At 44.4% G+C, this 25,577-nt stretch overlaps 1 protein-coding gene across 1 annotated transcript in view; it reads left to right on the top strand.

Moving 5' to 3' along the window:
• Positions 1–24,880, top strand: part of ABCB10 (ATP binding cassette subfamily B member 10) — a 35,918-nt gene extending 11,038 nt beyond the window's left edge. The window contains exons 2-13 of the mRNA XM_045087091.1: positions 191–391; positions 1,256–1,458; positions 5,737–5,871; positions 6,847–6,993; positions 7,912–8,047; positions 12,158–12,253; positions 13,345–13,554; positions 15,421–15,500; positions 17,637–17,817; positions 20,094–20,137; positions 22,510–22,544; positions 23,007–24,880. Of these exons, the coding sequence (XP_044943026.1) occupies positions 191–391; positions 1,256–1,458; positions 5,737–5,871; positions 6,847–6,993; positions 7,912–8,047; positions 12,158–12,253; positions 13,345–13,554; positions 15,421–15,500; positions 17,637–17,817; positions 20,094–20,137; positions 22,510–22,544; positions 23,007–23,238 (1,700 nt within the window). The 3' untranslated portion in view covers positions 23,239–24,880. The remainder of the gene's footprint in view (positions 1–190; positions 392–1,255; positions 1,459–5,736; positions 5,872–6,846; positions 6,994–7,911; positions 8,048–12,157; positions 12,254–13,344; positions 13,555–15,420; positions 15,501–17,636; positions 17,818–20,093; positions 20,138–22,509; positions 22,545–23,006) is intronic.
• The last annotated feature ends 697 nt before the right edge of the window (positions 24,881–25,577 follow it).

Genomic DNA, 25,577 nt, shown 5'->3' with positions numbered 1-25,577 from the left:
CGTCCCGTCCCTAGAACCTGCTGGATTCTTGCCTTTAGTCAAGGGTCCAGGAACAAAGGGAAGGAAACTCCCAGCTCCCAAGAGTAGCACGTGCTCTGAACAGCGGCTCTGGGAGAGAAGCATAGTGAGGTCGGCCCCCTGCTCCTTGCTGAAGCGCCCACGGACCTGAGAGCTGCTTGTGTTTTTCCAGCTGCAGTTGGGTTTCTGGCTGTGTCCAGTGTCATCACCATGTCCGCTCCCTTCTTCCTGGGGAAGATCATCGATGTCATTTACACAGACCCCACTGTGGACTCCAGCCATAGCCTGACCCACCTCTGCCTGGTGCTCAGCGGCGTGTTCCTGTGTGGTGCTGCTGCCAATGCTGTTCGTGTCTACCTCATGCAGACTTCAGGTAAAACAGCCCTCATCCTGCACGAGTGAGGCCTTCCAGAGGACTCTAGTGTGGTCACGTGGGGTTACCAGGGCTCGAGCTTCCTGGGCCCTGAGCCATGTGGTCCTCTCTCCCTCCCAGCGCGTTCAGTGGGGACGGAGCCCGGTGTGCAGCCAGTTGGAGCTACGAATTGTTTTAGGTCACACACTCTCTTCTTGACTCTCCATGTGCATGAAGCAAAATAAGGGAGGTAGCCTGTGTTCTGGGAGGTTTGCAAACGTGGGCCCCTGGTCAGGAGGCTGGGGTTCTGCACCTCCTTCAGGGGCCTGTACAAACCTCATCTGCTCCGTGTTTGTGCTGCCCTTCAGCAGGCATGGGGGCGATGAGTTTTTACAGCACTTCCATGACGAGGTTGGCTGCTAACAGGTGGGCGACAGCCATCATAATCATAAAGCCCGGGATGCCCGACTCTAAGTTGCTTCTCATCATCTAGCTAATAAAATACTCTGCAAATAATTAACCCATGCTCACTCTTTGAAAGTTCAGTAGAGGAAAGGATTGCCAACAAGGAGCAAAATTAGTGTGGGCGAAGTTAATGTGCTGCAGCTTATTGGTGAACACTCTTTTTAAACATCTCTCGGAGATACCGTATTTTATCCTCCACATCCACAGTCTGTGTGGGGTTACTAAGAGAGAAATCAGTGCTTGTGACCAGTGCACACCTGCCTGGATGCCAGGGCTCTGGTGAGTCCCTTCCCACTGGGGGGATGCAGGGCCCCAGACATGCCTCAGAGACTGCGGTGCCCAGAAGAGGGCCTCAGGGCCAGGCTGCTGCCTGTGAGGGGGCTGCACCCCAGCTGATGCCCTTCCTGTTTGCTTTTGCAGGTCAGCGCATTGTGAATAGGTTGAGAACCTCCTTATTCTCCTCTGTTCTGCGGCAAGAGGTTGCTTTCTTTGACAAGACTCGCACTGGAGAATTGATTAACCGCCTTTCCTCAGACACCGCGCTCCTCGGGCGTTCGGTGACCGAAAACCTCTCAGATGGGCTCAGGGCGGGGGCCCAGGCTTCTGTTGGCATTGGCATGATGGTATGTTGGCCGGCCCGTGTGGTACCTTCCAGTCAGGGCTTTGGCCTGTGCCAGGCCTCTCAGTCATGAGGGGAGCTCAAATTGAGCTCTTCTCATCACCCTGTGAGCCACTTAGCCAAGAGGGCTGGCACAGGGCATCAGGGATGTGGAGGTGGCCTTCCTGTGTGGCCTCCTGCAGCCTTCGTTTCTCCAGGCCTGCCCTGATCTGGGAGTGGACCGTTACCTTTAGAAGAGATTACATGATTGCCTGGGTTTTCTAAAAATGTGTGAAAGAATGTTGCAGAGAAAAGCAACAGGTGGAAGGAATCCTTTGGGTGCCAGGCAGTGGGTTAGAGGGAAGATTGTGAGGGACATTCTCTCCCTGCCCCCAGAAAAGACAGTGTTATCTTGACAAGACCAAGGGATCATTTCCTCTCTTCTTCATGTAAGGAGGAGGGTGAATTCCATCCTTCTGTGCACAGAAGTAGATCTGTATGGCCCTGAGGTGAGCTCTCTCTACCCCACAACCTCTTTCCTGCCTTAACTGGGTGGCTTGAGCACTGTCCTGTCTGTTTGCCTCCCTTGAAAACAATGTTTCTCTTCAGACCTGTGCTGCTGGCCAGTAGAAATGTCATGCAAGCTACACAGGTAATTGTAAATTTTCTAATAGCCGCATTTTAAAAAGCAAAAAGAAAGATGAGGTGAGATAAACTTCAATAATATATTTTACTTAACCCAACATAAACAAAGTATCAGTTCAACATGTAATTTCTATAAAAATTATTAATCTGATATTTAGTATTATTTTTTTCATGTTAAGATTTGAATATTCAATGTGTCTCTTATACTTATGGAGCATCTCAAGCCAGATACCAAATTTGCATTGGAGATACTACATCTGCATTTAGATTTATAGAATTTGCCATTGAAAAAGCAGATTGATGTACCAGGTTTTCCAGATGTACGTAAAACTTTACCAGTAATTGAACAGAAATAGAATATTCCTTTTTAAAAATTTTTATTTATTTATTTATTTTAAAAAGATTTTTATTTATTTATTTGACCGAGATCACAACTAGGCAGAGAGGCAGACAGAGAGAGAGGAGGAAGCAGGCTCCATGCTGAGCAGAGAGCCCAATGTGGAGCTTGATCCCAGGACTCTGGGATCATAATCTGAGCTGAAGGCAGAGGCTTTAACCCACTGAGCCACCCAGGTGCCCCTTAAATTTAAACTTTAATTAAAACTAAACAAACTTAATGGGGCACCTGGGTGCCTCAGTGGTTAAAGCCTCTGCCTTCGGCTCAGGTCATGATCTCAGGGTCCTGGGATCAAGCCCCACATTGGGCTCTCTGCTCAGCAGGGAGCCTGCCTCCTCCTCCTCTCTCTCTGCCTGCCTCTCTGCCTACTTGTGATCTGTCTGTCAAATTTAAAAAAACAAAAAACAAAAGAACTAAACAAACTTAAGAATTCAGTTTCTCAGTCACACTAGCTCCATCAGAAGTGCTCAGTAGCCCTGTGATGCTGTCATTTTAAGCAGTGCAGTCCCAGAGCCTAAGAACGAGGACTAATTCACCCCATCTCCCAAGTGGAATAGCATGGACTTATGTCCTCTTTGCTTCCACGTAGCGATCAATCTAGACCAGAAGGAAGTGTTGCAGGCTGAGCTTTGGGTAAGGTCAGATTATGGAATGGAAAGCTGCTTTGAAATCCTGTGTTTTCCCAGCCAAGAGAGAAGCCAAGCTCTGGAAGAGGACCTGTCCCGCAAGAAAGCAGCATTCCTAAATATTGAAAATTCTGGGGCTCGGGAAGAGTGGGGAACCTCTGTAACCGTTTCAGACAGTTCAGTGTAAGTCTCATGGCTAATCAGAAGCGGCCTTAGTCTGCTCAGGCTGCCCTAACAAAGTACCACAGAGCTGGGGCTTAACTGACAGATTTATTTCTTCTTTCTTTCTTTTTTTTTTTTAAGGTTTTATTTATTCATTTAACAGAGAGGGAGAGTACAAGCAGGGAGAGCAGCAGGCAGAGTGGGAGGGAGAAGCAGGCTCTCCGCTGAGTCAGGAGCCAGACGTGGGACTCGATCCCAGGATACTGGGGTCGCGACCTGAGCCGAAAGCAGCTGCTTAACAAAGTGAGCCACCCAGGCGTCCCCTGACAGATTTATTTCTTACAGTTCTAGAGGCTGGAGTCCAAGGTCAAGGTACTGGCAAGGCTGGTTCATTGTGAGGCCTCTTCTCTTGGCCTGTTAGGTGGCTGCCACCTTGACATGTGCTCACATGGCCTTTCCTTGGTGTTTGGGTGGAAAGGGTAGCTTCTTTGGCATCTCTTCTTTTAAGGACACTGATCCTGAAAAGGCCCCACGCTTGACCTCATTTCACCTTAATTACCTTCTTAGGCGTACCATCTCCAAATACAGCCACACTGGGATCAAGGCTTCCACATATGAATTTTGGGGGGACACAGACATTCAGCCTATACAGGGCCTCATGAGGTGGCGTCACCTGGAACCTGGTCTGTAGCCCTGGCAGAACAAAGGGATTCTTCATTTCTCACAAGCTCCCTGGAGATGACTTAGGATCTGCCTGCTCACAAGAACCTAATAGTGTCTATACCATACTGTAGGTTGAATAGTTTTCATTATGGGATCTTCCTTCCTGCATTAATATGTGTGTTCCTGCTATTCCAACACCCCCTTTTTAGTGACAGGGCACCTTCAGAAAGTTCCTACCAAGCATGGAACCAGAGCACAGAGAGGGGGGTGCTTCTGAGACAGTCCCCCCAGGGGTTCTTGTGTAGTTCCTGCCCCACCACAGAGGACACCCCATGTGGATGGTTTTTTTGAGCTGCCTTGTCAGGCCCCAGAACCATTAGGCCTGCCATGATCACGTCACTCCCCCTGCATGTGTCCTGCTGGCAGCCATTATCCTGGGGCCCTGCTGGACTGTATGACTTGCTTGCTCGGGGCCGGGGTGGGTGGTCATTCCACAAACTGAAGGTCCCAAGCTAATTCCTGCTTCAGGGCCTTCGTGCACTTGCTTGTCCAAGACCCTATTACACCTGAAATAGTCCTCTCTGTCCCTCTTTTACCCATTAGCTCTCTGGCTCTCCCCTTGGACAAAACTCTGCATGGGTCAGTTATCTAACAGGTGCCTAGAATGGCGTGTGCTACATGTAGGCATTGGGTTAATGAGCTGTCAAACGAGTAAATGAATGAATGATCGGTTGGTCCATCTGTTACTGTGCATTTCAGTGTGCAACTTTTCCTCAGCTTTTTTTTTTTAAGATTTTTAAATTTATTTATTAATTTGACAGAGACATAGTGAGAGAGGGAACACAAGTAGGGGGAATGGGAGAGAGAGAAGTAGGCTCCTCACTGAGCAGGGAGCCCGATGCAGGGATCCATCCCAGGACCCTGGGATCATAACCTGAGCCGAAGGCAGACGGCTAAAGACTGAGCTACCCAGGCATCCCCTTTCCTCAGCTTTTTAACAAAGACTTATGCTGATTATTCTATTTTCCATGCAAATGAGATTTGGCAGATTTTAACAACTTGTTGAAAAGATGCTAGTGCCATTTAAAATCTAGTCACCGAATTGCAGGGTTGATAGGATCCACTGTGTTACTTCTATGGAAGTTGATTACTTCCTCCCTGAGCAGCTCCAACTGTTAGAAACTCCTTCTGTCGAGTCCACATCCACCCTGCTGAGACGTTGTTCCTCTGAGCCGTGGAAACAGCTCCAGCTCTCCTTGCACTTGTTAGCTGTAATCCCTGTGGGGAGTCCTCTTCCGTCTCTCATTCCATGTGGGTTTTTGTGTGTCTTGGCCGTCTTGGTCATTTCAGCGAGGCATGTCACTCGGTCGTTCAGTGCCTTCAAGGGGATCCAAGCTCAAATACAGAATTCCTGGTGGGGCCTGGTCAGCACCAGCAGTGTGGGCCTCCTTCCTTGACTCCTGGCCTGCCTGCCCCTCCTCTGTGGTTGAACAGCGTGGTCTACTGTGCAACAGCATCGTATTGGCCATGGTACAGCACTGGGGGGTCACATATTTCCGTCCTTTCTTCAGCAGCTTTGCCTTCTTACCCCTGTGTGGCATTCTGCATTTTCATGGAGTTTTGTGAAGATTGAAAATGTCCGAAAAGTTCCACCCAAACAGGATGTACAATTTTGAGACAGCACCTTCAGCCTTCAAACCTGCCTATTAATTTAAACACACACTCTCTCTCTCTCTCTCTCTCTTATGTAGGTAATGAGAATGTCTTGCTACTCTGTGTAATAAACAACTTTGGCTTTTGTTTTTGACAGTTTTTTGTCTCACCTAGTCTGGCCACTTTTGTTTTGAGTGTGGGGCCTCCAGTATCCATCCTTGCTGTGATTTACGGACGTTATCTACGGAAACTAACCAAACTTACGCAGGATTCCCTGGCACAAGCCACTCAGGTAAAGGCTGCTCCCCTGTGTGATCTCCGCCAGAAGAACTGGCGGGGTACTAGGGGGCACGCCCTCGGAGATGTACTTAGGATTTTCAAAAACCTACTTACTTTTCTTCAGTTAGCCCTCAAGATCCTAGAAACGTCAAATACTCTGCCTTCTAAACTCTAGTACCACCCATACTTTGGAGTGGATCCCATGTGACTGAACACTGTGTGAGCTCCTTAGGTCTTTACCATTTACCAGTTTTTGTAGGATGGAAAAGCTAATTATATTTTGAAAATAGTTTCTGCATGACACTCTGTCCTTCTAATTAACAAGTGAAGCCTTGCAATGGTATCCAATATTGTATTTTTTTTTAAAGATTTTATTTATTTGACAGACAAAGATCACAAGTGGGCAGAGAGGCAGGCAGAGAGAGAGAGAGAGGGAAGCAGGCTCCCTACCCAACAGAGAGCCTGATGCGGGGTTCGATCCCAGAACCCTGAGATCACGACCCGAGCCGAAGGCAAAGGCCTTAACCCACCGAGCCACCCAGGTGCCCCCAATATTGTATTTTTTAAAAATTAAAAATAATTTACATTTTCATGTTACAAACACTGTGTGTGCTTGTAACTGAAAACCTGAAAATATAAAGAGGGAAAAGAACACATACAACCCTATCTCTCAGAATGAATGTTATTAACATTTTAGAATCTATCCTTTTTATCTTTTTTCTCAGCATAAAAATATATTACAGTGTCTGTTAGTCCTCCTGTTTGTCTGTTTACATATATACGGTATTGGTATGTAGAGATAAATATTTGTTTGCAAAAATGGGGTTGCTCATATACTCTGCTTTGTAACCTGTTTTTGACTTAGTCATTTATCCTAAACAGCTTTCTACTGATAGTGTCTTAAAAATGAGGGTCCTACTTTAACTTGCCTGTAGAAATCTTGAAATGTGACTTTCTTCTCCTTGAAATGTGTTTATTATTCTCCCAGCTAGCTGAGGAACGTATTGGAAATATAAGAACTGTTCGAGCTTTTGGGAAAGAAATGACTGAAATAGAGAAATATGCTGGCAAAATGGACCACGTGATGCAGTTAGCAAGGAAAGAAGCATTTGCTCGGGCTTTCTTCTTTGGAGCAGTAAGTAGATCATTTTGAAAAGAGTGCAAAGGGTGGACATTATGACTGAAAGACGGTTTTATTCTGTGACTTCGTCATGGGTAGAAAATCATTCTCTTCCACTTCAAAACTAGGTGTGAGCCTTCATAAACTATTTCTGTGGAAGAAGAGGAAAACCGCTACATGGAACAAAAGGCAGTGAATGACGAGGCCCAGACAGTGTGGGATCAGGCTTCCCAGTGTGGTCCAGGCCTCCTGCATCTGCTTCACCTGGGAACTGACTGGACATGCAGATTCTTAGCTTCTCTCCAGACCTAGGAACCAGAGGCTCTGGGTTGGGGGCCGGCAGTCTGCTTGAGACAGGCCTCTGGGTCCTTCTGATGCAGGCAGTTTGAGACCCACTGCGGAATAACCAGAGTCACCATGAGGGGAAATCCATAGCGTGTTCAAATTGGGAAGAACTTCAGGTGATTCAGTAATGGTCACGATTTAGGGACACGGAGGAAGGAGAGGCCCAGATAAGGCGGCATTGACCAGAGACCACACACCTGACAACATTCAAGGCAGATAAGACAGATGGGACTCTGTCTGTTATCCAGCTTTGCTTGGGGTGTCACATTAGAATAGGTAAACACACATATTAGCTGTGTACTTGTCTCCTCCTTATGGAGGGAGTTCTTCATGGTGTTTTTTCCTTTGCAAACTGAATAGAGTGAGTAAAACAGGAATCAGATCGGTGTCCTAGGTTCTAGGTTTTCATGTTGATGAGATTGTTTCCTTCAACACTGCAATATTTCAGAAATTCAGATTAAGACTTACTCTTTGGAAAAATCTTGTTGCAATAGTTAAATGCAAAAAGGAAATTATAGGCCGTTTTAATCCTTGTGGAATTTAGGTCTCTGGTTCCCACTTGACGTCTCTGTTTTCTTCATTTGACAGACAGGGCTCTCCGGGAACCTGATCGTGCTTTCTGTCCTCTACAAAGGAGGGCTGCTGATGGGAAGTGCCCAGATGACCGTGGGTGAACTCTCATCCTTCCTACTGTATGCTTTCTGGGTTGGAGTGAGCATTGGAGGTATATAATCTAAATAGGTTTGGGAATTACAGATTAAAAGTCAGGTTATTGTTTCTGAAATAAAAATTTAACTTTACCATTACATCACCTCTCATCAGTTAAGTTCCAACTGAAAAAACATTTCCTAGAACATTAGTCCAACTTGACTTTGAAAGAAGAAAGATCACTGTGATTCCATGTAGGTGGGCAGTTCCTTGGCAGGGAAACTGAGGCCTCTTACAGTGTACCGAGCTCAGGGTCACACTGGAGCCGTGTATTCCAACTCGAGTATTAAGACTGTATGTTTGCTTTGGCCCTAGAAGGTGGGGAGAGAAAGGACAGTGCTGAGCAGGTGTGTCCACAAACCCGCAGTCCTGTGGAAGTGGTAGTTTGGTATGAAGTTCACCCCGTTCAAAATTGCTGAACAGTCAAAAAGTGTAAATTAGAAAGTGCATGAAACAGAGTTGCTTGCTTTTGTCAGGAATTTCTGAGTTCAGCTTTTGTTGTCCATTCCCACCTCAAGGGAAGCAAGGTCCACAGAGGCAAATCTGTGTGAAGTCTGCGAGGTTTTCTTTTCTGTACTTCTCTGACAGGCCCAGCCAACAAGGGCCAAGTGATTTCCTGCTCTTTGTTTCCTGTCTTTGAAGGCTGAGATGGAAAGGTTAGATAAATAGCTCGAGGTCTGGTCATCGGAAGTCTGGTATCCCACAGTGTCACCTCAACCTGAGACTTTTATTGTCTGCTGGCAAGTGACGATGTTTTCTGGACCGAGATTTTCGGAGATCCCGGAGAACAGCATTTCAGTTCTGCTGGCTGCTCTTGAAGAAAAACCTGATTAGGACCGTTCAGGGTGCTGAGTGGCTTGGGGTGGTGAGAGGGTCAGCTCAGGAGGACCTGGTGATGTGGTGTTGCCCTTCTCTCTACCCCTGGGTTGAGCCTGCTGGGCTGGAGGGTCTCACACCTGGGCGGGCATGTTCTTTCAGGTCTGGTCTGCCTCGGAGTGGATCGATCCACCACCACATCCCCTCCCTGTGGCCTTTCTGACCACAGTCTGCTTCCCCCCTGGCCTCCTCTCGTCTTCGTGTTTTCTGCCACGAGCTGACTTGATCTTTCTCAGTCCCTCTGCTCCTCCCACCCTCTTTTCTCCAAACTACGTGGCCTGATAGAAACCGCGTCTGTTTTGGTGTGTTCACTGCCTTACTTTTTGTCCTGACAAGTTCACAGCTGTGTCTTGCACAGAAGTAGGTTGGACACATGGTTCCCGTCTGCCAGGAGTCAGTTACCTCCCCTGTAGTAGAAGCTGCTGCTGAGGCTTTGTGCTCGAGGTTTAGGGGTGACTTGCTTTTGGAGCCGCAGGCTGTCCCACATCTCTGGTCACCATCTTGCATGACACCTGCCATGTGGGGGTGAAGCGGGGAGAAGAGGTACAGGTAGATGTGGCGGGGTCTCTTAGCTCAAGGTCTCCCCGCGGTTACAGCCCAGACAGGTACGGAAGGCTACAGGAACCTCATTCAAGAAGTTGAGTTTGATTTTAAATGTTTTGGTGACACTCACTGTTCAGAATAATTGCATAATGAATCTGCAAACAAGAAATTAAATTTTATTTATTAAATAAATAAGAATTTTTAGATGTTGTTTTCTGCTTAGAACCACATACTGAAAAATGAAAATTCTTATTGCATTCTTTGCCGATAGAGGGTTAGAAGTGCTGTTTGAAAAGCGGGCTTGTTTTGCACCAGCGAATGCTCATACATCTTCTTACCGAACCCTGATACCTTGTTTCTGACTCATTTTAACAACACATTTTAAAGTTACGGGTCCATGGTATTTTGTACATTCACAGCACTGTGCAACTCCCACCTCACCTTAGCTCCCAAAAATATTTGTCATCTCAAAAGAAAACCCCGCATTCCTTAAGCAGCCTGTTTCCTCATCTCTCCCTCCCTCAAACTCTAGCAACCACAGTTTGCTTTGGGTCTTCATGTGTTTGCTTGAGTTCGTACAAATGGAATCCCATACTATGTGGCCTTGTACGTTTGGCTCCTGTCACAGAGCAGAATGTTTTCAGAGTTCACCCTCATTGTAGCATGGCTTGGTGCTTCATTAATTTCCATGACCCTAACACTCCATTGTGTGGAGAGACCACAAACTGTTTATCCAGGGCCATTTTGTTTTGTTGTTTTTAGTTTCCAGAGTCTAAACTCTACTGTGTTGAACTACCTTCAACTCCTTCCTTCCCTTCTTTTTTGCACAGAATACTTCCACTGTCCTAAAAATCCTCTGTGCTCTGCCTCTTCCTCCCATCCCCTGACCCTTCACAACGGATCTTTTTACTGTCTCCATAGTTTTGCCTTTTCCAGAATGTCACATAGCTCAGATTGGCATCTTTCATTAGTACAGCGCACCGAGTGTTCCTCCGTGCCAATTTCAGGGCTCAAAAGCTCATTTCTTTTTAGCACTGACTAATATTTCATTGTCACATGGACCACAGTATATCTGTCCATCCACATATTGAAGGGCATCTTGGTTACGTCCAAGTTTTGGCAATTGTAAGTACAGATGCTTTAAATATCGATGGGCAGATTTTCATGTGGACATAAGTTTTCACCTTCTCTGGATAAACACAGAGGAGTGAGGTTGCTGGATCATACGGCAAGAGTATGTCTAGTGTAAGAAACTGCCAAACCGCCTTCCAGAGTGGCTGTCCTGTGATGTGTTCCCGCCAACCCTGAGTGAGGGTTCCTGATGCTCCCTCCACGTCCTCACCACGTCGGCAGCTTGGGTTTTCATCATGCTATTAGGTGTGCGGAGTATCTCCCTGTTGTTTTATTTGCATTTCCTTGATGACATATGATGTTGAGCATCTTTATGTTTACATACGCTTTTTTATTATCTGTATTTCTTCTTTAGTGAGGTCTTTGGGTTCAGATCTTCTGCCCATTTTTTAACTGGGTGGTTTTTTTATTGTTGAGTTTTAAGAGTTCTTATATTGTGGATATCCATCCTTTAGCAGGTACGTTTTAGACAAATATTTCTCCCACTCTGTGGCTTGTCTTCTCATTTTTGTTGGAGAGCTCAAGGTTTTGCTTTTCATGAAGTCTAATTTATCAGTTTTTCTTTCATTGATCATGTGTTGGTGTGGTATCTACAAAGTCATCACCAAATCCACAGTCATTCAGGATTTCTCCTATCTTATCTTCTAAGAGTTTTATAGTTTGTTTTTGTTTTTTACATTTAAGTCTATGGTCCACTTTGAGTAATTTTTGTGAAGGGTGTGAGGTCTGTGTCTAGATTCTTTTTTTTTTGCATGTGAATGTCCAGTAGTTCCAGCACCATTTGTTAAAGATTGTCCTTTCTTTATTGAACTACCTTTGCTCACTTGTCAAAGATTAGTTGACTCTGTTTATTTGGTTTTGTTTATGCCCAGTGCATTTTTAATTTAACCTGAAGAATTTAATCCACTGTATTTTGCACAAGTTTCCACAAGTATATGCACAAAAGTACCTTAGTAAGAATATTCGAATACCATTTTTGCAGCATCCTTATTGAGGAAAAGTGTTACAAATGTACATTCTTGCAGTTTACATGGCTTAGTGTACTTGGAGTTTGTTTGCTTTAAGTATTAATTAATTCATAGTTCAAAGGTGACCTTAAAGAGATCGTTGGAATATTTAACATTTCCAAATTTTCAGTTTTTAGCCTAGTAAAATTTCTATTTGTTGAGTGACTGAAAGGGGGGATTTGATTTTGTGGATAGGAATTTAAAATGAATATTTAGATGTTTTATATTCCTTTTAAGTAAGTGTTATATTTTATTTACATTGTATGTTTTTTGATGAGGTAGATTTTCTCTGTGATATTGTGATTTTAATTCAGTGGTTGATTACTATGGCTATCTGCATTTGTAAATTCCCAATTCAACATTTAGTCTTTATGTGAAATTAGAGAAGCTGAGGGCAAACAAGGGTATGACACAGGGAATTTGAATATGGTAGTTGCCTCAAATCCTTTTTTGAAAGCTTACAGATTTTATATTAAAAGCAACATATTATTACTATTTGCAAAGGGCTGGGGGTAGCAGATGGTCATTTCCTGGCATTGGTGATAGATATGTTTGCTTCTTGTCCTCAGGTCTGAGCTCTTTCTACTCGGAGCTGATGAAAGGGCTGGGTGCTGGGGGACGCCTCTGGGAGCTTCTTGAGAGAGAGCCTGAGTTGCCTTTTAATGGTGGGTCTCTCATCAGTTTGTTCTTTGTTGGGATTAAATGAATGTGGCTTTGGACAGTTATAACACCGCCGTGCTCTGCCTGCAGAGGATAAGCATGGGAAGGATATCATCCCTGCCACACAGCAGAGAAGGGTGATCAGAGGGGCAGGCAGTGAGAGAGGAAGGAAGGTGGTGGGCACTGCAGCTGGGCAGAGGATGGCCCTAGAAGCATGGGGGCTGACCACGTGGTGTGCCGTCCCTGCAGGTGATTCATTACCACCAACAGCAGGAAGGAAGCGAGTGCCACCCAGGGTTGCAAATAGGAAAGGCCCTGGCCAGTCCAACAGATTGTTCTTCTGTAGTGATTCTGATGTTTGGGCAGTGGGGAGGATGGGGGGAAAGGAAGACAGACCACACATATAAAAGCCTCTGAATTTCTTGGCTTTGGGTAGTGGGCTAGGAGATGCTGGTGTTAATTGACTAGAGCAATCTCCTATATCAGCTGCTTTCTTGGAAGCTCATTCTGGGAGGGCTGTGTGGCCCGGAGCCATAACTGTTCCTCATCACGGACTTCCAGGACATTGTTGCTTAGCCCCAGATCATGAGTTGAAATCCCGGTATTCTCCAGTGTGACGGGCTGGAGGAAATAAATGCAGCTGAAAGGGGCTGAACAGCTTTTCCCAAGTCATTAGCAAGGTGGTACCAGGCTCTGCAGCTCTTGTGCAAGGCCTACCCATTTACCATCCTTGTCTTGAATATTTAGAGTAGATAAGATGAACTCTGGACCTGGGGAGCACCAGAGGCAGTGGCACAGAGGAAAGGCAATGGGCTTTGAAACCAGACTGCACCCCAGGTGAAAGCTCGCTCCACCACCAGTCAGCTTGGGCAGGTGCTTGTCTCGGAGAGGCAGTGTCCTGTCATCTGTGCCGCTCAAGGCTGTGAGAATCAGACGAGCGCATGCACATCGTGCCTTGTACGGAGTGGGTGCAGAGCAGGCTCAAGGCCTCCTACTGCCGCTGGCGCCATCTGTGTGTGGTCTGACCAGTGGGAGGACGGAGATCTGCTGTGGTCTGATCTTCCTGTGAAGTGACTCTCATTCCATCCCATTGCAGAAGGGGTCGTTTTAAACCAGGAGAGCTTCCAGGGCACTTTGGAGTTTAGGAATGTGCACTTCAGCTATCCAGCTCGCCCGGAGGTGCCCATATTCCAGGATTTCAGCCTCTCCATCCCATCAGCATCGGTCACGGCGCTGGTTGGCCCAAGTGGTTCTGGCAAATCAACAGTGGTGTCCCTTCTGCTGAGGTTGTATGACCCCGTTTCTGGTGAGTGCTTCATCCTATGCTAGGTGGCAGGATCCTCCAGAGCCCTTGTACTCCCGTGTTCTGGGGGAGGACGAAATTGTGCAAAGACCTGTAGTGCGAGAGTTGTGAAATCCCAGAGGACTGGTTCCCAGGAAAGAAGTCCCTTACATAAAGTGTCCCTTTTAAGAAGTCGCAAAAGGCCTGGCAGGCAGTGTGTATGGTTCGTGTCTGACCTCCTCAAGTCCTGAGTGACTTCCTGAATTCTACCTCCTCGTCTCCCATGCTGGTATTCCCTCCTGGGAGAGGATGGGCAAGGCTGCTCCACAGCTCCAATAAGGTACCCCCCATGGGGCTGAGCAGCACCGAGGATTAAGTACCACTCTGTGCTGGCCGTTCAGCTTGTAGAGCTTCTCTGGAAGCCTTCAGGCTGCATCTACCCGCAAACTGCCCTGTGGCTAGCGTGCTGACAGGTGACTTGGCACCCGGGGGTCCCTTCTGTGTGACTGCATTATGGAAACTATTTTGAGGTAGTACGGATTTTCATAATGGATTTTTCTTATTCTGGTTTTTATTTTTAACTGGATTATATCATCTTTAGAGCAGAGAACATGTTCTTTTATTTCTTTATATCCTTTGTTAATTACAACATAATTGGTGTATAACGTTATTAGTTCCAGGTATGCAGCATGATTCAGTGAGTGTATATTGTGAAATGTCCAACATCCCTCACTGCACATAAAGTTTGTATCCTTCTTCGTAGCTGAGCCTGGAGTAGATAGTCCGTATTAGTGGGTTTGATTTGGAACTGAGAAAACAGTGATGTTTCTCAGCAAGAATACAGCTCTTAGTAAAAATTATATCACTCGTTTAAAATTAATCTGTCTTATGATCTTTGTATCTGTGCCATTTGGTTAAGACCATGGTCATGTGCCAGATAAGTATTCGACTTGCAGATCGCGACCCACGGAATCACCATCTGTGTTAAAATAGGTGTTAACTGTACTGTTGCCTCTGGAATCCCTGTTTTGATTCACTCTCCTTGCTATAAAATTCTGAATTTAGAAAAACCCTAGTCAGGTGAATGCAAACAAGTCAGAAATATGAAGCCCCTAGTTTCTTTATCATGGTGAACAGGTCAAGGAGAAGAGAAACGACATGTAAATTCCAGCCTTGCATAGTCTATAGAATACTTGTACTATTTAAGTCGAAGACCTCAGGTTTTTGCTAGTTTATGAAAGTTTACAGCTGGCTGGTGTAATTCCACACCACAGACAAAGAGTGTGTTTTAGTCACCATCATTGCCGTCCCCAAACATTATTGAGTTCCTTCTGTGGTGTAGAATTAATTCTGTTAGCTAGGGTCACAGAGTCACATCTGATTATTGAAAAGCTCTGCTCTGATATCAGATTTGTGGTTATGGATGATTCTCCTCTGACCATATTTGTGTAGGAAGGACTATTTTAAGGAGTAATAAAAGAGCTAAAAAAAAAAAAAAATCACTGCCAGGGTTGAGTTTCCAGGACACCTCTTCAAAATGTCACCACAGAACCAGACCTTCAAAGTGGTTGCTGATACCGACGTGGTCAGGAAGCTCCAGAGTTAGAATCTTCTGGGGGAGCCCTGAATCAGTCCAGAGGAAGTTAGTCACTGCTGTGAGGCGAGTTGGATGGATGAACTAGCAATGGCCTAGTCAGCTAACCACTGCAGGGAGACAGTAGACAGGGAAATTCCATGAAATATGTTGATTTTAGATTCTGTTTGGAGATTTTGAACATACTTTTCATCTTTAAAAGAACTGAATGTGGAATTTTTCCACCAGATCCTTTCAGTGTTTACATTAGTCGTTGGCCCCGTGACACTCCATGACTTTCCTCTCCTCTCTCCAAGGAACTATCAGTCTCGATGGCCATGATATCCGTCAGCTAAATCCAGTCTGGCTGAGATCCAAGATTGGGACAGTGAGTCAGGTAAGAAGAGAGGTTCCATTTTTGTTACACTGTCTTTTAAGTTTGCTTTTATTATTTATGTTTTCTTTAGACTTCAACCTCTCAAAAGAGAAGGAGGAATCGATTTTCTCCAGATATGCTAAACTAATCTGCCCTGGCATGTTTTTTAGGTTTGTAAATAGTGCTTTATCTTGACCACCTTAAAGACTTGAACCAGTTGAAACCGACTTTTTATCCAAAGCCGGGGACTAGTATAGCCTTGTAATGCAGGTGGTTCAGAGAGGATGGGTGGAAGTGATAGAACTTTCTAGCTTGCTTTTTTTTTTTAAAGATTTTATTTATTTATTTTTTTTGTCAGAGAGAGAGAGAGAGAGCGCACAGGCAGACAGAGTGGCAGAGGGAGAAGCAGGCTCCCTACAGAACAAGGAGCCCAATGTGGGACTCGATCCCAGGATGCTAGGATCATGACCTGAGCCGAAGGCAGCCGCTCAACGAACTGAGCCACCCAGGCGTCCCTAGAACTTTCTAGCTTTTACGGACTCTTCCATAATCCCTATTCTCGTCACTGGCAGTGTCTGCTGTTTTACATGATGGGTTTCAGCGATAAGCAAGCAAAGATGATGGCGAGAGCCAGGGTCTCCTTGCAGAGAGGTTGCTGGTTTCAAGGCAGAATGTCTGTGATATGGTCACTTTAATGAGGCTGTTTTCATGAGACCATTTGGTGCAGGGAAGTTCTGACACCGCTGCTGATACTTTATTATCAGGCTATGTGCACCACAGGCAGACCTGAGGCTTCCCTCATTTCTGAGCCTCTCCCTCTAATGAACTTCCCCTCACCCCACTCCACCGGCTACGGAGCAGGACGGGCAGTGATGGGGTGGCTCGGCAGTATAAGGATAGCAGCAGGGTGTATTGTTTAGGGATGGAGAAAAGAAGCTGGAGGCTTATTTGCTGTTTTAGGACCATTCCACAGGGTTCTGTTAAAATGTCCTGTTCCCACCTGGTTTGTGTATATTTCAAAAAGTAACGAATAGAGATGGGGATTCCCCCCTCGATCCTTAGTGGGAAGCCCGCAGCTGGAAAATACAGATGGAGCCGGCATCTTCCGTACCTCACAATTCCCAAGGGCAGGAGCTTACATTTATGAAGTATCTGCTGGCCGCCAGGCACCTGCCATGGGATCTCATTTCCTGCAGTATCTCGATGAAATCAATCCTGTTCATGGAAGAACATGAATTTTTTAGAAGTCAGCTGGGTGGATTTATGGAGAATGAGGAAGTAGAATCAAAATAGTATGCAGCTGGACTCCTGGCTGGCCCCGTTGGTTGGCGTCTGACTCTTGGTTCCAGCTCCAGTATTGGGATTGAGCCTGTCAGGCTCCGGGCTCAGTGTGGAGTCTGCTTATCCCTCTCCTTGTCCCTCTGCTCCTTGCTCCCTGCCCCACTCCTGCGCTTGTGTGCATGTGCACACTCTCTTGCTCTATCTGTCTCAAATAAATAAATAAAAAATCTTTAAACAAAGAGTGTAAAGTTGACACTTCAACAACATGGATTTGAACTACATGGGACCCCTTATGCATGTTTTTTTTTATAGTACAGTACTATGAATGTATTTTCTCTTCCTTAGGATTTTTTTTTTGAAGATTTTATTTATTTATTTGACAGACAGAGATCACAAGTAGGCAGAGAGGCAGGCAGAGAGAGAGGGGGGGGCTCGATCCCAGGACCCTGGGATCATGACCTAAGCCGAAGGCAGAGGCTTTGACCCACTGAGCCACCCAGGCGCCCTTCCTTAGGATTTCTTAATAATGTCTTCTTTTCTCTAGCTTACTTTATTGCAGGAATACCATATAGAATGTGTGTGTAACACACAAGATATGTGTTAATCCACTGTTTATGTTATCAGTAAGGCTTCCAGTCAACAGTAGGCTATTAGTGGTTAAGTTTTGGGGGAGTTCAAAATTATACTCAGATTTTCGACAGCATGGGGGTCAGCACCCCTAACATTTGTGTTATTCAGCAGCTGGCTGTGTATTCCTTGAGAGCAATTTAATAGTTTTTCAAGGTAAGGACTACATTAAGCTTCACTGCATTTCCTAGATATGTTTGAAGTCTGTTTTGAAATTTGCAGCAAATATGCTTTGTTTCCAATTTACAGGAACCAATTTTGTTTTCTTGCTCTATTGCTGAGAACATTGCTTACGGTGCAGACGACCCCTCCTCAGTGACGGCCGAGCAGATAGAGAGAGTGGCTGATGTAGCTAACGCAGGTGCTTTCATCCGAGACTTCCCCCAGGGATTCAACACTGTGGTCGGAGAAAAGGGTGTTCTCCTTTCAGGTACCCTTTTGTTACTGTTTGGCCCCCAAAACTCTCTGCTCCAGCGAACTCTGCCGTATTTCATACAGCACTATTAATTTCTAATTAGGCTTTTGTCCTCAGAGTTTAAGAGATTAGCTTTTCTACTTTCTAAAAATCTCTTTTATATGCTGACAGCTCCCCAGTTTCCTTCACTTTCTACCTCAAAGGTGTTCCCAAGTTCCCACGGAGTGTCCCACTGAGTATAAGATGAGATTTTCTCTCATCTGAGGAAAAAAAGGTCCTTTCAACTTGAGATCCTTGAAAATGGCCAAAATTAAGAGAGGTACAGGTGGCAGGCTGATGTGTTCAGGGGGGCAGGGGCTGTGAGCCGGAGCAGAACTGAAACAAAAGAGCTCTCTGTTCCCCATGCTGTGCTTTACATGTTAAACCAGGGGTCCCCAGACTCTCCTGTAAAGGGCCAGAGAGTAAATATTTGAGATATTATGAGGTGGTTTCTGTTACATGTCCTTTGTTGATTTTTTTTAAACAACCCTTTAAGAATGTGGAAACCACTCTTAGGTTTACATACAAATAGGTAGTGGTCGGGACCTGGCCCTTGGCACAGCGGGCAGGACTCATGGCCAAGGCTCAGTCTCTCTTCCCTGGGACCTTAGAACACATCGCAGCGCAGTGCATTCTGGGTACCGTATTTTTAGGAAGGAAAGAAAAAACTTGTATTCTGTTTGCTTTAGAATACAGAAGTAAGACCAATGAGTAGACTTAAAGGGAAAGAAATCTGGGGGTAAGCCCAGATAATTTCTTCCTTACAATTATTGCCATGTGCTCCCTTCCATGCGATGAGCTCTCTGTCACTGGAGTGTCTGAGCAGAGGACAGATGCCTCTGTGTCAGAATGAAGGTTGCCAGGTTGGACAAAACTTTTTGTTTCACGTTAGACCACAGAAAATTTAATACAGGCATGTTTTTATTGTGTATGATTTTTTTAAACAATAGGCAGTGGATGAAGAAATGTTTTGGATAGATTTGCAAGATTGCAGCAGTAGAATCACACACTGCTTTGTACAAATGCACTGCTCTGGCATCTCTCAAACACGTCCTTGGGTAGAAAACCAGTTTCAGCTGCTTGTGGTGACATTATTGAGTCTCAGGGGGTCGGGCCGAGAGCTACCTCACTTTGTCCAACAAGCATGTCACCTCCTCCCTTGGAACAGGTTCCGCATGGTCTTCCCTCTACCAGGACTCTCAAACTCCCATTTCAGAGTGAAATAACCAAAGGTTTCAACCTTTGGTTAGTCACTTTCTGGGTGGAAGAAAGGACAACTAGTGACAGATGCCCAGTGCACCAGTTGGCACTGAGGATTTCTCAGAGCTGACCCCAAACCCTCCGCTGACTGCTCAGTCAGCCCACCTCACAGCACTCCGACACCCTCGCCAACTTCAGAGGTTCACAAAAATAAAGGGATTTCCCTGGTTCCCTTGTGAGCACGGGGCTGCCTATTTGAGGACAGCTTTTAGGCGCACCACACATTTCAGATGTAATTGGATCTCGGTTCATCATTTATGAGCTTCTTTTAGATGAAGTCATGTAATGTCCAGCAGTTACTATTAATAAGTATTTCATCCAATAAAATCAACCAGAAAGGACTGTTTCCATCACCAAAAATGTAGTGAGTTTTCTAAAATGAAGTAAGTCGGGAGGAGTCCCGAGTACTATTTGTAAGTTATAGTTGTAACTTGAGGGTCCCGTTCCCTGGAGGAAAGGAGAGAGGGTGGTGTGAGGCGAAGATGAGGAAAGGAATTCTCAGAGATGTTCTGCCTGCCTCTGTCCCATCTGCATTTACCCACTCCTGCCCCCCCCCCAGTTTCTTCCCTTGTTTTTAGTAGAATTTGAATTCTAAGAGGGTGGATCAGAGTGGCTTACGCAGACTTTGACTCTGCCACTTACCAACTGTGACACCCAGGACGGGTTATTTTGTGCCCTTGGTTCTTCATCTGTGAAAAGGGAATGTACTTCATAGGACTCTTTTTTATGGTTGAGTGAGATAACATTGTAGTGCTTTCAGCCTGGTACATAGGAATTCCTCAATAAATGTGATAATTGTTGTTATTACTTTTGAGGTTGATGAGGAGATAATAAATTTTTAAAAATAGGCTTTTATAATACTGTCCATCTCAGCTGTGACTAACCGGAAGACGCTGCCTTCAAATCGCCCTTAGCTTATCAGAAAAACCTATCACCAGGAATTTTTTGTTAAGTCTTTCAAGTTTAAAAAATATATATATTGTCATTGTCAGGTGGGCAGAAACAACGAATTGCGATTGCCCGTGCTCTGCTTAAGGTAAGCTTGAAGCCACTTGGCCAGAATTTTTTTTATTATCATTTTTAATTAGGGACCTTATAATTTGTAATTTACTATGCTTCTTCCTTTTGTTTTGGAGGGGGAGGGTAGGTATACGGTTGGTAGTTCCCGTGAAAGATGAGTTGGGAGTTCCACTCAGTATATGTTGTTCAAATTTAACAAATATTTCTTGGGTGTTAGGGGCCCAGTACTGTGGTAGGGTTGTTGGAGGGAGAGAAGTTTAACACATGGACCTCTGTGAAGAAGTATGTGGTCTAACAAGCAAAGCAGTGATTCTATAGAAATATTAAAACAATACAAGTATGATTCATGTATAATCTATAGTCAATTGCTAGACTTAGTATAGACTGGAAATACTTCCACAAGACTCCCAAGAGGAGAGGAAGGCCATTTTAGTTGAAGACCCCAGCCATTGTGGTTTTTAAGGACATGATAGCCTTCTGCTTTGTTACATAACTACCCTCCTCAGATTTATAGGTGATGTTAAAAAAAAAAAAGAAAGAAAGAAACTGTTACTGAAGCATACCATAAAATTCACCAGTTTTAAGTGTACCCTTCAGTGATTTTTAGTTAGTGTACAGTTGCTCAACTGTCACAGAGTCCAGTTTTGGAACATTTCTGTCACCCCAGATAGATCCCTGGTACCCACCTGCAGTCCTTCCCCCTCCCACCTCTAGTCCCAGGCTGCTGCCAATGTACTTTCCCTCTGTCCTGATTTGCCTTTCTGGACATCTCAGATAAATGCAGTCTGACAAGAAGTGGCCTTTGCATCTTGCCTATTTTACTAGTATAATGTTTGTTTGTTTTTTCAAGGGGGAGGGGCAGAGGGAGTGGGAGAGAGAGAATCTTAAGTAGGCTTCACTCCCAGTGTGGAGCCTGCTGCAGGGCACAATCTCACGACCTTGAGATCATGACCTGAGCTGAAATCAAGAGCTGGAGGCTTAACCGCTCCATGAGTATCATGTGTTTGAGGTCTGTTCATGTCTGTCCTATGTCTCCCGTTGTGGGGGCAAAGCACGACTCGATTATCCATTCACCAGTGGTGAGCACTTGGATGGGTGAAAATTTCCAGGCTGGGACTGTTGTGAACAGTGCTTCTGTGAGTAAGTAGTGACAGGTGTCTGTGGGGACGTCTGTTTTCATTTCTTGCGTAGGCACAGCTAGAATTTAATGTGTTCGAGACATCACCTGACTCTTACGTCTTCTCAGTCTTATGTGATGCTCCTAACTAAACTACAAGCAGGACCTTGAATGTCTAGACTCTGTCTCACTCCTTTAGATCCCACCTCACACTGCTGGGTGACTGGCCAGTGGGGTAAAATGGCACTGTAAACAACGTCCAGCCCAGGGACGCCCACGACGGCAGCTCAGCATCCCCTCTAACTCTTCCATGCGTGGGCTTATTTCACACACCTAGGAGTCTATGCTTTCCTTTCCCAGAGCAGCTTTATTGTGATGTAACTTACATCCTGTACAGTGCTCCCATTTAAAGCAGGTTCAGTGGGTTTCAGTGTGTTCCGAGTTGTGCATCTGTCACCCTGATTGATGTTAGAACATCTAATGTGGAGAACATCTAACAAGAGACACTCGATTCTTCGCCAGTCACACCTGGCCTCCTCTTATTTCTCTGTTGACCTCAGCCCCAGGTGAACACTTCGCTACTCTGTCTCTGTAACGTGCCTGTTCTGGACATTTCCTGCAGATGGAGTCCTGTACTGTGGGGCCCTTTGTGCCTGGCTTCTTTCTCTTGCAGAATGTTTTCAAGGTTCATCTATGCTGTATTGTGTATGAGTAATTCATTTCTTTTTATTACTGAGAGTGTATATGTGTATTTCTTTAAAGATTTTATTATTTATTTATCTATTTGACAGAAAGAGAGAGAGATCACAAGGAGGCAGAGCAGCAGGCAGAGAGAGAGGGGGAAGCAGGCTTCCCACTGAGCAGAGAGCCTGATGCGGGGCTCGATCCCAGGACCCTGAGATCATGACCTAAGCCGAAGGCAGAGGCTTAACCCACTCAGCCACCCAAGCACCTTGAGGAGAGAGAGAGAGAGAGAGTGTGTGTGTGTGTGTGTGTTTTTAAAGATTTTATTGATTTGACAGACAGAGATCACAAGTAGGCAGAGAGGCAGGCAGAGAGAGTGAGGCGGAAGCAGGATCCCTGTTGAGCAGAGAGTCCCCCACCCCCACCCCGACCCATGCTGGGCTCGATCCCAGGACCCTGGGATCATGACCTGAGCCACCCAGGTGCCCCGAGAATGTGTGTTTTTATAATGTAATTGTGTTCCCTTTCAGAAGAAAACAACATGAAAAACATATTAACAATTAAAAATAATGCTTTTCTTTTTTCAGAATCCCAAAATTCTTCTCCTCGATGAAGCAACCAGGTGAGCATATCTTAGTACTATGTGTGATCGTACAGTCCAATTCTTCCCATACCAAAAACTTACTATTCTGTGCTTCTAAGTGATACAGCTGAAAATGCTATTTTCCCCCCTTCCATGTGAAAGTGACCAGGTCTGGCTGCACAGTGACAGCTGGGAGGCAGTGGACAGGCCCAGTCAGGGTGGAAGGTTCTAGTTTCAGTTCAGTCATGTTTGTGATGAGCCCCCATCATGCTCAGCAGCAGCCATACCCAGCGCTTTCTACTTCTGTGACAGCAGGTCAGTGGAAATCAAGGGTCCCAGGTTTCCTTGCCGTAGTAGTTTTGGAATATAAAAAATAGATCGTAGACGTGTATGGACAGGAGCCATTGTAATTCTGATCACAGTGAAAATGTCTGGGGCTCGTGAGCGCGTAGTGTGCTTGGACTGACGTCTTTGCTTTCTCACACCGTTTCCGGTTGGAAGTGCCCTGGATGCTGAAAATGAGCACCTAGTGCAAGAAGCTCTCGACCGGCTCATGGCGGGAAGAACAGTGTTAATCATTGCCCACCGTCTGTCCACCATTAAGAATGCCAACACGGTGGCTGTTCTCGACCAAGGAAAGATTACAGAATGCGGGAAGCATGAGGAACTGCTTGCAAAACCAGATGGGATATACCGAAAATTAATGAACAAACAGAGGCTTGTTCCAGCATAAAGGAGCAATGATCGATAACGTGAACATGAGAGACTTTAGAGCAAAACATCGTTGCAGGAAAAAAAAACTTAGGGATGGTATCTGATCTGTAAATCATACTTCAGGTTATTTAAAATATGCCTATTTTTTCCAAGGTGGGGAAAATATTGTTTTGAGATGTACCTGTTCTCAATACCTTTTTATTCAGAGTTTTAATAATTGTGACTTTCTAAATGTCTATAGCACTGAAATTATCTTCAGGTTTTTTACTTTCTTTTATCCTGGAATACCTTAATTAATATAACATGGCACCTCATTTTATTTTTTTTTACCGGCTCTTACAGATTGAAGTTATTGTCAAATGACAGCTTTTAAAAGGGGGTTGTAAGTAAAAAGCCTACATTGTTTTAGGTGATTTGCCAATCAGTCTGTAATTCTCTTGGTAGTATTTACCTGCATTGTGTCTGATTTTACTATAAGATGAAATCTTCCCTTTTTAAAATTCTGATAATCTCTTGAAGGGAACCTGAAATACAGACATACAGGAATAGTTAGTGTCACATGGAGAGAAAGGAACATCTATATTCCCCATCTCCTGTATCTTCAGGGGTATGAGACCTTAGAAATGTGTGTTCCTCTGGAAGGAGACTGTGTTTGGATGTGTGTGGTTTTCAGTATTTTTAGCACATGAAAGCCTGATCAGTTTTAAAAAGGGAAGAGGCTCATCCTTTGAATATAGAAACTTCTATTTTAATTATTCACACATTTGTTACTTTGGAAAGCCAGGCATGAACTGCTAGGTATTAACAAGAGGTAAAAATGAATTTTTTGATGCCTTTTTCTTGCCTTTTATGTGAAGGCCTGTATTTTGAAGATTATCTTTTAAAAATTCATAATTTCTAGCCAAATTTTAGGTTTTGTCAGTTAAATACTTTTGAAATTTCATTCAATGAGGCAAAAAACATAAATAACTGTAATTTCAACCTTAAAACATTTGAAGAAAGTTTAGTTCTTCCTATTCTCTGTAATATCAAGAAACTCTCAGAACTTGTACTCTTCTGAAAAAAGGACAATAACCCTTTTTATTTATGGCTATAGTTGTTTCACTCAAATGCCTCAGAATTCTGAAAGCAATGCTGATAACTATTAGATTTGCCATACTTCAAATCAGTGCTGTTAATTTGCTCTGCCTCAAGAAAAAGTGCTTTTTTCTTACATTGATAATGCCAGAACTTAAGAAATAACTATGTTGATGTAATTAAAATAGAAGTTTGTCCATGTCCTAAGTATTGATGAGTTCACTGATTATTTCATGACAAGCGTGTCATATTATAATTCATTCTACATAAGGGAATTTACTATTGAATAAAATGAACTCAGTGAGTAAATGAACTCCATGTTCTTTGTATTAGGAAACAATACATCTGTGACAATCATTTTAACAAGCTTTACTTGTATTCTTTATACAATTTGCTAATATGGTGTGGTTTTCAGAAAGCAGACAAAACAATTACAAGGCTGGATCTGAGGGAAATCTCTTTGTGCCATAGAAGTATTTACAAAATTGAATTTGATCATTATATTTTATTTTATAATACAAGATGTTCAATTGTGTCTTTAGGGAACATTTTTTATCCTGGATTAAAATTTATAGTGAACTTCATCTGTGTCTGTCACTTCTTCTAACACTATAGTGAACTTACCTGTGTCTGTCATTTCTTCTAAAACATGGTAAAGAAAAGTAAGTAGTAACTACAAGTTCTTTCATTTCCTCCCTACCTGATTGTTAATGTCCTCATATTTACTTTTATTTTTTTAGGTTTTTTGCTATTTACCAACTGTTAGAAGGTGGGGGAGGGACAGTAAATTAACCCCCAAACCGAGAAGGTACTTAGAGACTGGAGAACAAAGCAGGTGACTCCATCCAATTTACACAGAGTTTTATTCAGGGTAACTTGCTGATGGGGGATCGGGTGGACGACGGCCAGGCACCTGCACAGCTACTCTCCATAAAGTCCAGACCTTGGTCTACAGATTTTATGGAGCAAGGAGATGCATGGGTAGGAGGACACTATAGTGAGATCAAAGGGTTTGCATGCACCTAACTGACAGCGAACTTTTAATTAGATAATTGTGGCACCATCCATGCATCGGGAAGGGTTAAGACTCTTACCTCTAACAGATGCATGGGAGGCCAAAGCAAGCCTCCACACATCCTAGCCTTGGTGGACATTTCTAAGGTATGTATATTAATCTTCAAGGGGCCTGGAACAGAGAGAGGTCATAGAGCAAACATGAACAAGATGGAGGGCTAAAGATGGAGTCAGTATTGTCAATACTCCTACATAAACACTCTGTTT

This window comes from Mustela putorius, unplaced genomic scaffold (genome assembly GCF_011764305.1).
Source record: "Mustela putorius furo isolate JIRA1106 unplaced genomic scaffold, ASM1176430v1.1 tig00001033_pilon_pilon_pilon, whole genome shotgun sequence".
Lineage (NCBI taxonomy): Eukaryota > Metazoa > Chordata > Mammalia > Carnivora > Mustelidae > Mustela > Mustela putorius.
This window is presented reverse-complemented; position numbering and strand designations above follow the sequence as displayed.